This window comes from Thalia democratica, chromosome 8 (genome assembly GCF_965202585.1).
Source record: "Thalia democratica chromosome 8, ktThaDemo2.hap1.1, whole genome shotgun sequence".
Taxonomy (NCBI): Eukaryota; Metazoa; Chordata; class Thaliacea; order Salpida; family Salpidae; genus Thalia; species Thalia democratica.
The window spans coordinates 44,685,997-44,698,031 of NC_139172.1; the positions used below are offsets into that span (position 1 = coordinate 44,685,997).

At 23.3% G+C, this 12,035-nt stretch overlaps 1 protein-coding gene across 1 annotated transcript; it reads right to left on the reverse strand.

Moving 5' to 3' along the window:
• Positions 1 to 390: 390 nt before the first annotated feature.
• On the reverse strand, positions 391 to 9,640 carry LOC145843259 (spermatocyte protein spe-26-like). Its single transcript, XM_082950722.1, has 6 exons — positions 9,351 to 9,640; positions 8,725 to 8,855; positions 1,708 to 1,808; positions 1,449 to 1,578; positions 732 to 869; positions 391 to 557 (listed from the first exon to the last, which is right to left on the reverse strand). The coding sequence occupies exons 1-6, from the start codon at positions 9,638 to 9,640 to the stop codon at positions 391 to 393; spliced, it is 957 nt and encodes a 318-aa protein (XP_082806848.1).
• Positions 9,641 to 12,035: the final 2,395 nt, after the last annotated feature.

The following is a 12,035-nucleotide window of genomic DNA, read 5'->3' on the forward strand; positions in this document are numbered from 1 at the left end:
CTGAATTTATTTAGATGAAACAAGCAAATGTATCAAAAATTACTTTGAAATTTCGAAAACAGTTTACAAACTTTTGTCTTTTAAATAGAAGTCATAATGTCCCTTAAAGAAGATAAAATGCATTTTAGATGCACATTAAAATAATAGTTAGTGTAGTAATAATAAAATGTAACTTAGTTTTTGTTAGTCTTTAAGTTAGCACAATAATTACAAATGTCTAACTACTGACCTTTAATTTTATTTAAAAGTATTCAAGTTTAAAATCGTTTATTTATTTATAAAGAAATTAAAACAAGTAAAAGTGTAATTCAATATTAAAGTAACATTTACAACTATTTAAAAAGTATAAACTTCATCAAGTGTTAATAATTAAAGTAAAAACATGAACATTTAAAACTTAATCGGAGGTAAAAGTGTGCAAGTACAGCTATATGTGTCTTCTGTTGAGCTAAATGCTTCTTCACTCCATTCATCTTTTTCTACGTCATAACATAAAGCTGATGATGAGTTATGACCAACTGTCACAAGTTTATTTCCGATGGAAAACGTGTTAACTACTATTGTTAAATTGATTGCCATTAAGGTTGTATTTCGATTCAGATAAACAAAATTTTCACTTTTAGAATCAAATACTTCACACGATCCAATTATACGTTCTTTATAACCTCCTATGATAAATAATTTATTTCTTATAGCAGTTGATCTGTGGCAATGTCTTCTTTTAATCATACTTGGCATTGGAGACCATGTATCAGATAAAGGATCATATGCCTCTACAGTGTTTAAACTAGCATAATCCCACCCACCAGAAACAACAACTCTTTCCTTATAAACTGTACTAGCTGAAGCTAATCTAGCATTATTTAGTTCTGCAATATGACGTATTTTTGCATCTTTTGTGTCAAATTTTAAACAAGTGTTAAAAGGTATACTTTGTATATCAAATCCTCCAACTAATATAATTTCATCCATAAAGGCAGTAATACAAAATCCTGATCGACAATCTGGCATATAACCAACATCTTCCCAAGTTTTAGTTACCAAAGAATACTTCTCAACAGATTTTACTACCTGATAGTTTTTATCACGACCTCCAAATACATATATTGCTCCTCTGCAATAAACTGATATATGGTCTGATCTTATTTGCTTAAATGGAATAAAATATTTTACATCATTGTTTATAACATTAATTTCTCTGGCGACATTAACATTTCGATGAAATATATTTTTTTGTCCCGTCAACCTACCAGTCAAAATTACACTAAACATGTTTTGGCTACAATACCTAGTTATCTTGTTTTGAACAGAACTTTGATTGTGTTTCAAAACATTTTTCAGCTTTGCAACACAATCATCAATTTGGCTGAAGGACATATCACTGTCTAGAATCTTGTTTAAAGTATTGACTGGTAACATGTTGAAACGAACTTTTGACAAAAGCCTACTTGCAAACTTGCTTCTTTTCACAAAATCATAACTGATCCAACTATCAATAGCATTCAATACTTCCATCTCTGAATCAACACGTAACTCTGAACTTGAAATAATTTTTGCAACTTGGACAAAATCTAACTTCTTAAAGTTGTTTTTTTCACAAACAATTGGAAAACAACGTTCAATGTAAGACAAAGAAAATTTCTTTAGCCAAATTATTCTAAAAGTACTTGCAATTTGGTAAAACGTAGCCACATTTCTATTTCTAACTTTGTTTTTGATTCGCTTGTAGTCTTTGTTTTCTACATCATGAAGTAGCAAAATTTTGTTTGCTTTAAGGATCTTGATAGACTTGAATATTCGTAAGTTTCCTAAAATAAAAAATATATTAAAACTAAAACTAGTTTCAAACTGAATCTTTATGTTTAAACTTAAAAAGTATGATATAAACATTTTAATAGACAAAAAATATTTTTTTCACATTGTTGGACTTAATAAAATCTAAAAGGTTTTCAAAATTATGTTTACTAAGTTAATTTATAGTTTAATGAAATAAAGTTTGTTGATTTAAACTAAGTAATTTTCACAGGAGAGTTATCAAAAAAAGATTTTTTTAAGGATTCAAACAAGTCTTTATACCTCAAACAACAATGTTAATCAATTTTTAGTCAAAAACTAAAATATCCTATCAATACTCAATAGTGTCAGTAGGTTTTAAGTTTAAATTTATTTTATTATAAAATTAAACATAAGTACACCTTGTAACTTCAAGTTCTTTAAAAGCTTTTAGTTTAAAACAGCTTTTTTTAGACTTTTTTAGGTCAAACTATCATAAAGTGTTCATAATTATCATTAATAAAACTTTTTATCTATACAATAAGTACAGAAACTTTAAAAAAAAAGTTAAAGTACACAACTTTATTATTTTAATCAAATAAAAACTTTATTATGACATTTAATATTTTTTTACATGTTTTTAGGATCAACTAACATCAATTTTTTATTGTATTAGTGATCAAACTAATTATCTATAGAACAATTAATGAAATTTTGACCAAAAACAAAAATTTTATTATGGTGTTTTATAACGTCAAAAAATAATATATATGAATATATGAAATGTTAAAGTAGCTTAAAATATCTCTTAGTTTTGATAACATTAAAAATAACACTTCTAACCTGATCGAGCAGCATCCATATATATTTGCAAGTTTTTATCACCATTAACAATTGTTTGTTTGCTGACATTGACAAAATTGTTACTTTTACCACAACTTTTAAAATAGATATTTTCTTTTATAGTGTTGTTGCTCATATTTGCTAAATTAAATACTGTGAAAAGAAATAAAAGTAAACTAACGTAAATATAGTTAATTGTAAATTTTAACTTAAATGTAATTTTTAATGATGTCAAAATAACAATTAAAATTTAAGTTAAAATTTTTGATTACATAAATGAAAAAGCAAAAGTTTAAAAAGTTTTAGAATTTCACCAAATATTTTTAGTCTATGAAATATTTCATTAAGGATAAACAAAATTTTAATTAGTTAAAAAAGTAGTAACTTTTATATCTCAGAGTGATCAAGCTATTTTTCTAATAGAATTTTAATTTTTATTTGATCATTTAAAATTAGTTATTTTCTCACTTATGTTTAAATACAAGATAATCAATTTTTGTAAGCTGCCTTAAAACTATTGTGAATTTAAAATTTTTGTTTGTAACTTATATTTAAAATCTATGAAAAAAGATAAAAAAAATTCTCTTAAGTACTACACTTTTTATTCTAACCTCTGTAACTGACAAAAACTAATAGACTAGTTTTTTGTTGGAAAAAAAAAGTTTTTTGCAAAAAGTTGTCATTAATTACACAAAGTTTATTTATGTTCTTCCTATTTTTAGAAACTAAAAATACTACAATTTCAAAATTACTAAAATTTGTTAAAAATCTGATTGCAGAGTTGCAGTGTTTTTTTATAATAATAATAATTCTTTTTTATTTTTAGCGGTACTAAATGACACGTTTATTAATAAGATACACCACTAAGTAGTTTCTTAAAACTATTAAAGAGAAAAATGTAAAAGTTCGACAACCTTGATTTAAAATGAAACCAAAAGCAATGGCGATTAATTTATATTTAAAAATTACTGATGAAAAACTGAATTAAAACAAAAAACATATTGAACAAACACTAATGACTCTTTATTTTTCATTATTTGTTAACCTTGCTTCCAAATATAAAATTTACAAAAAAGTTTTTTATGTTTATTTTTTACTTTATAAGCTGTTTGTTTACAAAAAAAATTATAAGCTGACTAAAGACAAAAAACTTATTTTAAATATAAATAAGCTATACCGACCAATAACTTAAAATTATTCAACTGCATATAAAATAAAAATAAATTTAAATGATACTTTGTTAAGACGAAAATATTTTTAAACTTTAAATTTAATAACTATCTAAAAACTTCGAAAATCGTATACTACAGCTAAAATTTTATAAATTTGTTTTGTTTTTATATATTATTATAAATATTAAAGTTGTATAAAAGAAGATACACAACTATTAGTTTTATTTTCATTTTATTCTTTATATCTTCACATATTTCTTAATTTTATTAGTACAGTAAGAATTATCAAAGTTTTTTAATTTCAATATAAGTTTGTAGCATATAATTAAAAATGAGAACTTGACAGTATTAAAGGTTTTTAAAAATAAAATATAAATAAAAAACTCACTAAATAAATGTGGAAATCTGCTTTCTTAGAAACAGAAACTTAAGCTAAAAACGATGCTGTTAACACAAAATTTAAAGTTTTACCTTATAAATTTGAAATTTGCAATTAAAACCGCTAAGATATTAACTTCAAAAATTATTTCTACTAAACTAAGGATGATCAATTTGTGGCCCAAAAAACAAAATCTCTGGCCCGTGACAAAATTCAAATTAAAGAACATTAACAAAATATAACAAATTGAGAAAAACTTCTTTTATAAGTTTTTTATAGTTTATTCCATCATACAGAATTACTAAAACTTTTTTTTTTAAATTTTTTAAGTTTTTTCAACTTTTTTAGGTATTTTATTGTAAATTTTTAAATTTAAAATATAATTAATAGTAGAATACTGTATTTGACAGATAAAAACATTGCAAAGATGCTGTAAAGCTACATTAGAAGTATTTATTTTAATAATTTAAATCAAAGCTATTTCTTTTCCTAAACTATAGAAACTAATGAATCTATTTTTTTTTACATTACATGTAATTTTATTTTAATTATATATTTTAAACTTTTCTTTCAAAATTTATGAAAATAAATTTTTGCTGGTTGTTTTACATAATTTATCAATTCTCATGCTTTTTTAAGAGCTTTTGGCAACCCTGTATAATACTTTGCTTTAAAGATACTTCAAATCTTTTTGTACTTAAGCTTTTAAAAATTTATGCTACATGCAACTAAATTTTCAACAGAAAAGGTTTGTTAAAAAAAATCTGATAAATGATGATAGTCAACTACAAAAAATATCCACTTTTAAGTTAATCTAAACCTCTTTTAATAAACTTATTACTTCAAGAATACCTCAAATTTCAATAAAGCTAATAAAAAAAGTTTACATTGTAAGTTTAAATGAACAAAAATGGCTTAAATTTTTATGAGTTTGTGAAAATGTCTAGCAGGGCTGCAAAATTTTTAGGTGTTTAAATTAAGCATTTGTATATGATTGGCTTACTTTTATATGACCCTACAATAACTAGTAAAGAGGCAGTTTTTAAACATTGAGCATTTTTTTAATTTTTTCATTCTAATATTTTTAATATTTTCAGCATGCTATTCAATTTTTGACACTGAGCTTAATTTTAAACAAAATAGTCTAATTACCTTAAATAAAAACATTAAAAAAAAAATTTAGACAAGGTTTCTAAAAATAGGCATAATAAACCAATCAGGGAAATATCTACTTAGGCTTCAAAAAAGTTAAAATACATTTATTATTAAAAATTCAATATCTAATGAGTTTTGACAAAAATAAAATATACAATTACTTTTAGGATATTTAAGTTTTTAGAATTAGTTTATAAGAGTTTTATGCACAAGATATTCAAATTAATGTGAAGTAATTTCTAAGATTAAGTGTTAATAGCAGTACTTCTTATTTAAACTTGCTTTTTTGTTTATTTTCAAACATTTTCTAATACGTTTATTAACGAGTTGTTTTTGCATTGGTATGTGGGTTTGAAAAGTTTTATATTGTCTAGTTAATACTTTTATTTAAAGTAAAAACTGATCTTAAAATCTAACTAACTTAACCATTTTCACTTTTCAGTTACAAGTAAAATGAAAAACAAAAATAAATTGCTTATTTTTACCTAAATATTCACAATTAGCTGTCCTTTTTTAAATTATATTTTTTATTCTTTATTATAAAGTATTTACTTATGCGTAAAAGTTTTTGAATTAAGTTTAAAAGTTTCAAAATAACAAAGTAGATTAAGATTGTTAACTAGTGATGAACCTATTCAGTCTAAATTAATAATCATATATAGATTATTATTAAAACTAAAGCTGATATTCTGTCAACCCTGCTTTAAAATAGCTATCTGTAAATGTTTTTTTCTATAGTTTGAGACATCTATTGCGTTTAAATTAATATTTAAAGTGACCCTACTAACGAGGTGAACTTTTTATCAAAAAGTATTAGTAACTAAGGTACCGAATACTAGAGTATGTTATGAAGTGTATCAGTGGTCTTAAAGCTAATCAAAATTTGTGTACCCTAGTAATAAAATTCTGTTAAAATAAATGTTTAAAATGAAATACTGTGATCTAGAGTATTTTTGGGATTAATTCTGTTATAAAACTTATACATTACAAATTAATTGTTTTATGATTAAGAAAATTTATTTTAGTAACTAAGATTTTATAAGTTACTAATGTTTTAATATCAATAAATAATCTCTAAATATAAACTATTACGTAATTGTTTGCAAGGATAATGTACAAGGGATTTCTTGCCCAAGTCTATGAATTTATGTAAAATTTGCATAGATCGTATATTAATAAAAAATCAGAAAAAATCTATATTTCCCTAATATAAAACTTAGTTGAAGAAGGATATTGAAATTAAAGATTGTTTTAAAATTGTTATATATTTGCAGTAAGACCATAAATTTAAACATTTTAAAAAATTTTATTGAGGATATTTTGTAAAGAAAAAAGAAAAAAAAATCCTTAATAATAAACTTAGTTCAATAAGTAAATTTATAACAATAATTACTTTATTTTCGGAGAAAAGCTAAAATAAGTAAAAAATGTTAAAAAACTTTTAACTTTTAAACATGTCCCACTACTAAAGTCAAACCAAAATTCGATGGAAATTATTGTAAAAAACAAAACAGAATAACGCTCTTTAGAATATAAAAAAAACTTCAAAGTTAGCATTCGAGAAACTAAAAATAATGGGTTTTAAAGTTTGATTTAAAAAATTACAAAAAAAAAAATATTCGAGCCAAAGTAACGCTTGACTAAAATTTAAAAAAAACATATGTAAATAAATTTCTTCCCAGGTTGTAATTCTGTTTAATCAATGTTAATCACACATAAACTTTTGTTATTCTTGAAAAAAAAAATATTTACTTTATTTAAGCTAAATTTTTATCTAGTTAATAATTGCTGAAAAAGTTAAAGAAAAATAGTGCATTTTGAAAAAACTAGACAAATACTTAATTATACGTTTTATTAAAAGTCAATTTGTTTTTGAATGGGTACTTTATTTTCTTTTAATTTGTAAAGGAAGAGTTTAGAATAGTAAAAGTTTTTAAACTTTAATTCTCAAGAAAAAACATGGTAAGCTTAGTTTTCAATTAATTTTTAATTATAGCAAAATTGATATCGAAATTTTTTTATAAATGTTGTAATTAAATTTTGGCTCAGCTATTATATAAAATGTACAACAAAATGGCTAACAATCTCAAGATAATAAAATTCTAAAAAAGTGAAATTATATAAATTTTTGACATAGGTACCTTTAGTTAGGCCCTATAAAAATAATGAACTTTAAGTTTAAATTAGTACTTTTCATATAAATAAAAAACTGTAAATTTTGAATAATTGTTACTGAACGAAATAATAACTGTTTTATTATAAAGAAATTTGTTATGTATTTTTTGATGTAGAACTAAAGTATTTTTTACGTTTTAATTTGAATAAATTAAGTAGGTTTAACCGTATTTATTAAAGTTTATTGATAAAATTTAGGTTTACCTGTTCTACTAGGCAAAATACAATTTATTAATTGCAGCCCGTGAGCATCTTTTTATAGAATACTTTTTTTGTGGTTTGTAAAGTGGTTGCCTAACTCCTTCTAAAATAATTAAAACTAATCTTTCTTTGTATATTAGAGGATAGAATATTGTTTTGCGTATCTTTTTGATAAAATATAAATTGATTAAACTTTATTTTTTTAAATTCTTAAATTCAATTTTAGCTTTACATTTATACTATAAAGATATTTATATAAAGTATAGATGAAAACTAAAGATTAACTACTTATAAATATCTACATAAACACAAATTACAACAAGAAAACTTTTTTGTAACTTATTATTCAACTGAAACAAGCAAGTGTATCAAAAAATACTTTAGACAGCTAATAAAATTTGAAAAAAAAGTATCAAACTTTAATCATTGAAATAGAAGTCATAATGTCCAATCAGAAAAACATAATCTATTTGAGATGTAAATTAAAATAAAAGTTACTAAATTAAAAATAAAATGTAATTAAATTTTTATTAATCTATTATTCAGCACTAACACAATAATTACAAAAGCTATACAAATGTTTAATAATTGAGCTTAAATTCAATTTGAAAATAAAATTTAAGAACGTTTATTTTTTCATAAAGAAACTAAAACAAGCTTAAGTGTATTTTAATATTAAGGTCAGTTTTAAGTTTATCTAAAAAGCAAAAACCTTTATCATCTTAGTTGTAATAAAAATAATTATCAATACTTAAAACTTAATCTGAGGTAAAAGTGTGCAAGTACAGTGATATGTGTCTTCTGTTAAGCTAAATTCTTCTTCACTCCACTTCCGTTTTTCTACGTCATAACACAAAGCTTTTGATGAATTATCAAAAACTGTTACAAGTTTATTACTGATGGAAAACGTGTTAACCACTTCTGTTAGATTGATTGCCATTGAGGTAGTATTTTGCTTTAGATAAACAAAATTTTCACATTTAGAATCAAATACTTCACATGTTTCAATAAAATACTCGTTAAAACCTCCAACAATAAATAATTTATTTCTTATAGCAGTAGATGTGTGGCCATATCTTCTTTCAATCATACTTGGCATTGGGGACCATGTATCAGCTAAAGGATCATATGCCTCTACAGTGTTAAAATTAACATTACTTCATCCACCAGAAACAACGATTCTCCCCTCATAGACTGTACTAGCTGAATAGACTCTACCATGGTTTATTTTTGCAACATGACTTATTTTTTCATCTTTAGTGTCAAATTTTAAACAAGAGTTAAAAGGTGTTCTTTGTATATCAAATCCTCCAATTAATATAATTTTATCTACAAAAGCAGTAGCACAAAATCCTGATCGACAATCGGGCATATAACCAACATCTTCCCAAGTTTTAGTTACCAAAGAATACTTCTCAACCGATTTTACTAACTGAAGATTTTCATCACAACCTCCAAATACATATATTGCTCCTCTACAATAAACTGATATATGGTCTGATCGTATATTTTTTAATGGAATAAAATATGTTACATCGTTGAAGTTTTGAACATTAATTTGTTTGGCAACATAAACATTTCGATGAAATTCATTTGCTTGTCTTGACAACCCACCAGTCAAAAGTACATTAAACATGTTTTGGCTACAATACCTAGTTATCTTGTTATGAACACAACTTTGATTGTGTTTCAAAACATTTGTCAGCTTTGAAACACAATCATCAATTTTACTAAGGGACATATCACTGTCTAGAATCATGTTCAAAGCTTTGCTTGGTATCAAGTTAAGACGAATTTTTGACAAAAGCCTACTGGCAAACTTGCTTCTTTTCACAAAATCATAACTGATCCAACAATCAATAGCATTCAATACTTCCATCTCTGAATCAACACGTAACTCTGAACTAGAAATAATCTTTGCAATTCGGACAAAGTCTAACATTTTAAAGTTTTCTTTTTCACAGACTATTGGAAAACAACGTTCAATGTAAGACAAGAAAAATTTTCCCAGCCCATTTATTCTAAAAATACTGGCAATTTGGTAAAACGTAGCCACATTTCTATTTCTAGATTTCTGTTCCATTCGCTTGTAGTCTTTGTTTTTTACATCATCAAGTAGCAAAATTTTGTTCGCTTTTAAAATTTTGATAAACTCAGTTTTTCGTAAGTTTCCTAAAATAAAAAAAAATAATTAAAACTAAAACTAACTTAAACTGAAGTTTTAGGCCTTAAATAGGAAAAGTAGAAGTTAAATTTCAATGGTCAACTATCTTTTTCCACAATATTAGTCTTGATGAATTTTAAAAGTTTTTTTTTATTTTTATTTTTTTAAATTTTTAGTTCACAACTAAAGTTTTTTGTTTTAAATAAAATACTGTTTACAATAAAATTGTTTTTTTAGATAAATAAATTTTCAAAGGAGTCGAACAAATCTTAAACTTTAAAGTTTATAATTTTAACTATTTTATAAAACAAATATTACTTAACTAAAAAAATAATCAGTACGTTAAATAGCTTTAACTTGTTTTTATAAAAATTAAACATAAGTACAGCTTAAAATTAAGTGTTGAGCTTATAGTTGAACTAGTTTTGTTTTTTAGACTTTTTTAGGTCAATCTAACAAAGTTTAAATAGTTCGAGTAGAAAAACTTTTTATCTATATATTTCAGAAACATTACAAAAAAAAAAAGCTAAGTTAAAGTTCACAACTTAAATTTATTATTTTTTTAATAAGTTTAATCTTTTGTTAGACGATTCTAGGTTTAATTTACATCAAATTTTTATTGTTTCTAGTAATTAAACTAATAATCTATATAACAATTGATGAAATTATGTACCAAAATCATAAATTTAGTTATGGTGTTTTATAACTTCAAATAATATTAATATATAAACCTTTAAAGCAGCTTAAATATCTCTTAGCTTTTGATAACATTAAAAATAATATTTCTAACCTGATATTGCAGCATCCATATATATTTGAAAATCTTTATCACCATTAACAATTATTTGTTTGCTGACATTGACAAAATTGTTACTTGTATGACAACTTTTAAAAGAGATATTTTCTCTCATGGTGTTGTTGCTCATATTTGCTAAATAAAATACTGTGAAAACCAATAAAAGTAAATTAACGTAAAACCTGTGTAATGTAAATTTTAAACTAAAAGTAATATTCAATGAAATCAAAATAACAATTAAAATTAAAGTTAAATTTTTCGGATGCAACGAGTTATAAAGTATAAGTTTAAAAATTTTTAAAGTTGATTAAGTATAAGTTAGTCTATGAAAAATTTTATAAAGGATAAGTAAAATTTAATTAATTAAAAATCATACTAACTATAATATCTCTGATTGGTTCAATTTTCTTTATAAAAAATATAATCTTTTATTATTTAAATGCAAAATGTTTTTGTTTTTACATATGTATTTTTACAAAGTATTATTTATGTATAAATATCACTAATAATTTCAACTAAACTAGAGATGATTAGTTTATGGCACACCAGACAAAATTTCTTACCCATAACTTAACATTTAAGTTAAAGGTTACTTTAACAAGTTCTTAAAATTTTGGCTTATTATAAATAATTTTGTTATAACAACTAATTTCATTATACAGGAGTACTGAAAGTTTTTGAAATTTTTTTATAGGTTTTTAAAACTTCTTTCAGGTAGTTTGAAGAAACAATTTGTTGATCTATTTTTTATATAAGTTATAATAAAAGTAAAATACTGTACTTAGTAGTAAAAAATAATTGAAAAGATACCGTAAAGCTACAATAAATTGATTTTTTATTAATAAAAGTTTTTTTTCTTATATGCTAGAAAATAGTGTATCTAATTAAAGTTTGATAATTTTACATGTAAGGTTTTTAATTGAAATATTTCCTTTTTTTTCTGAAACTAAAAGTTTTTTCTGGTTGTTTTTAAATAATATATCAACTCTCATGCTTTTTAAGAATTTTTGACAACCCTGTATAATACTTTGCTTCAATAACATTTCAAGTCTTTTTGTACTTAAAATTTCAAAATTTATGCTAGTTGTAGCTAAATTTGTTAACAGATAAGGTTTGTTTAAATAATTCTGATAAATGATGACAGTAAACTACAAAAAATACCCACTTCTAAGTTAATCTAAATCTCTTATAACAAACATATTACTTATAGAGCAGCTCAAATTACAATGAAGCTAATGACAAAAGTTTACATTGTAAGTTTAAATGAACAAAAATGGCTTAAATTTTTATTAGTTTGTGATAATGTGTAGCAGGGCTGCAAAATTTTGAGATGTTTAGATTAAGCATGTGTATATGATTGGCTTACTTTTTTTGACC

Bases quoted from the DNA above. Each gene is read 5' to 3' on its own strand.
- LOC145843259 (XM_082950722.1), bottom strand. From the start codon at position 9,640: ATGTTAGACTTTGTCCGAATTGCAAAGATTATTTCTAGTTCAGAGTTA. The intron at 8,856-9,350 runs GTATTGTAGCCA...TGGTGGATGAAG, and splicing joins GTTCATAACAAGATAACTAG to TAATGTTAATTTTAACACTG. The intron at 558-731 runs GTATGATTAAAA...ATTTAACAATAG, and splicing joins TACATGGTCTCCAATGCCAA to TAGTTAACACGTTTTCCATC.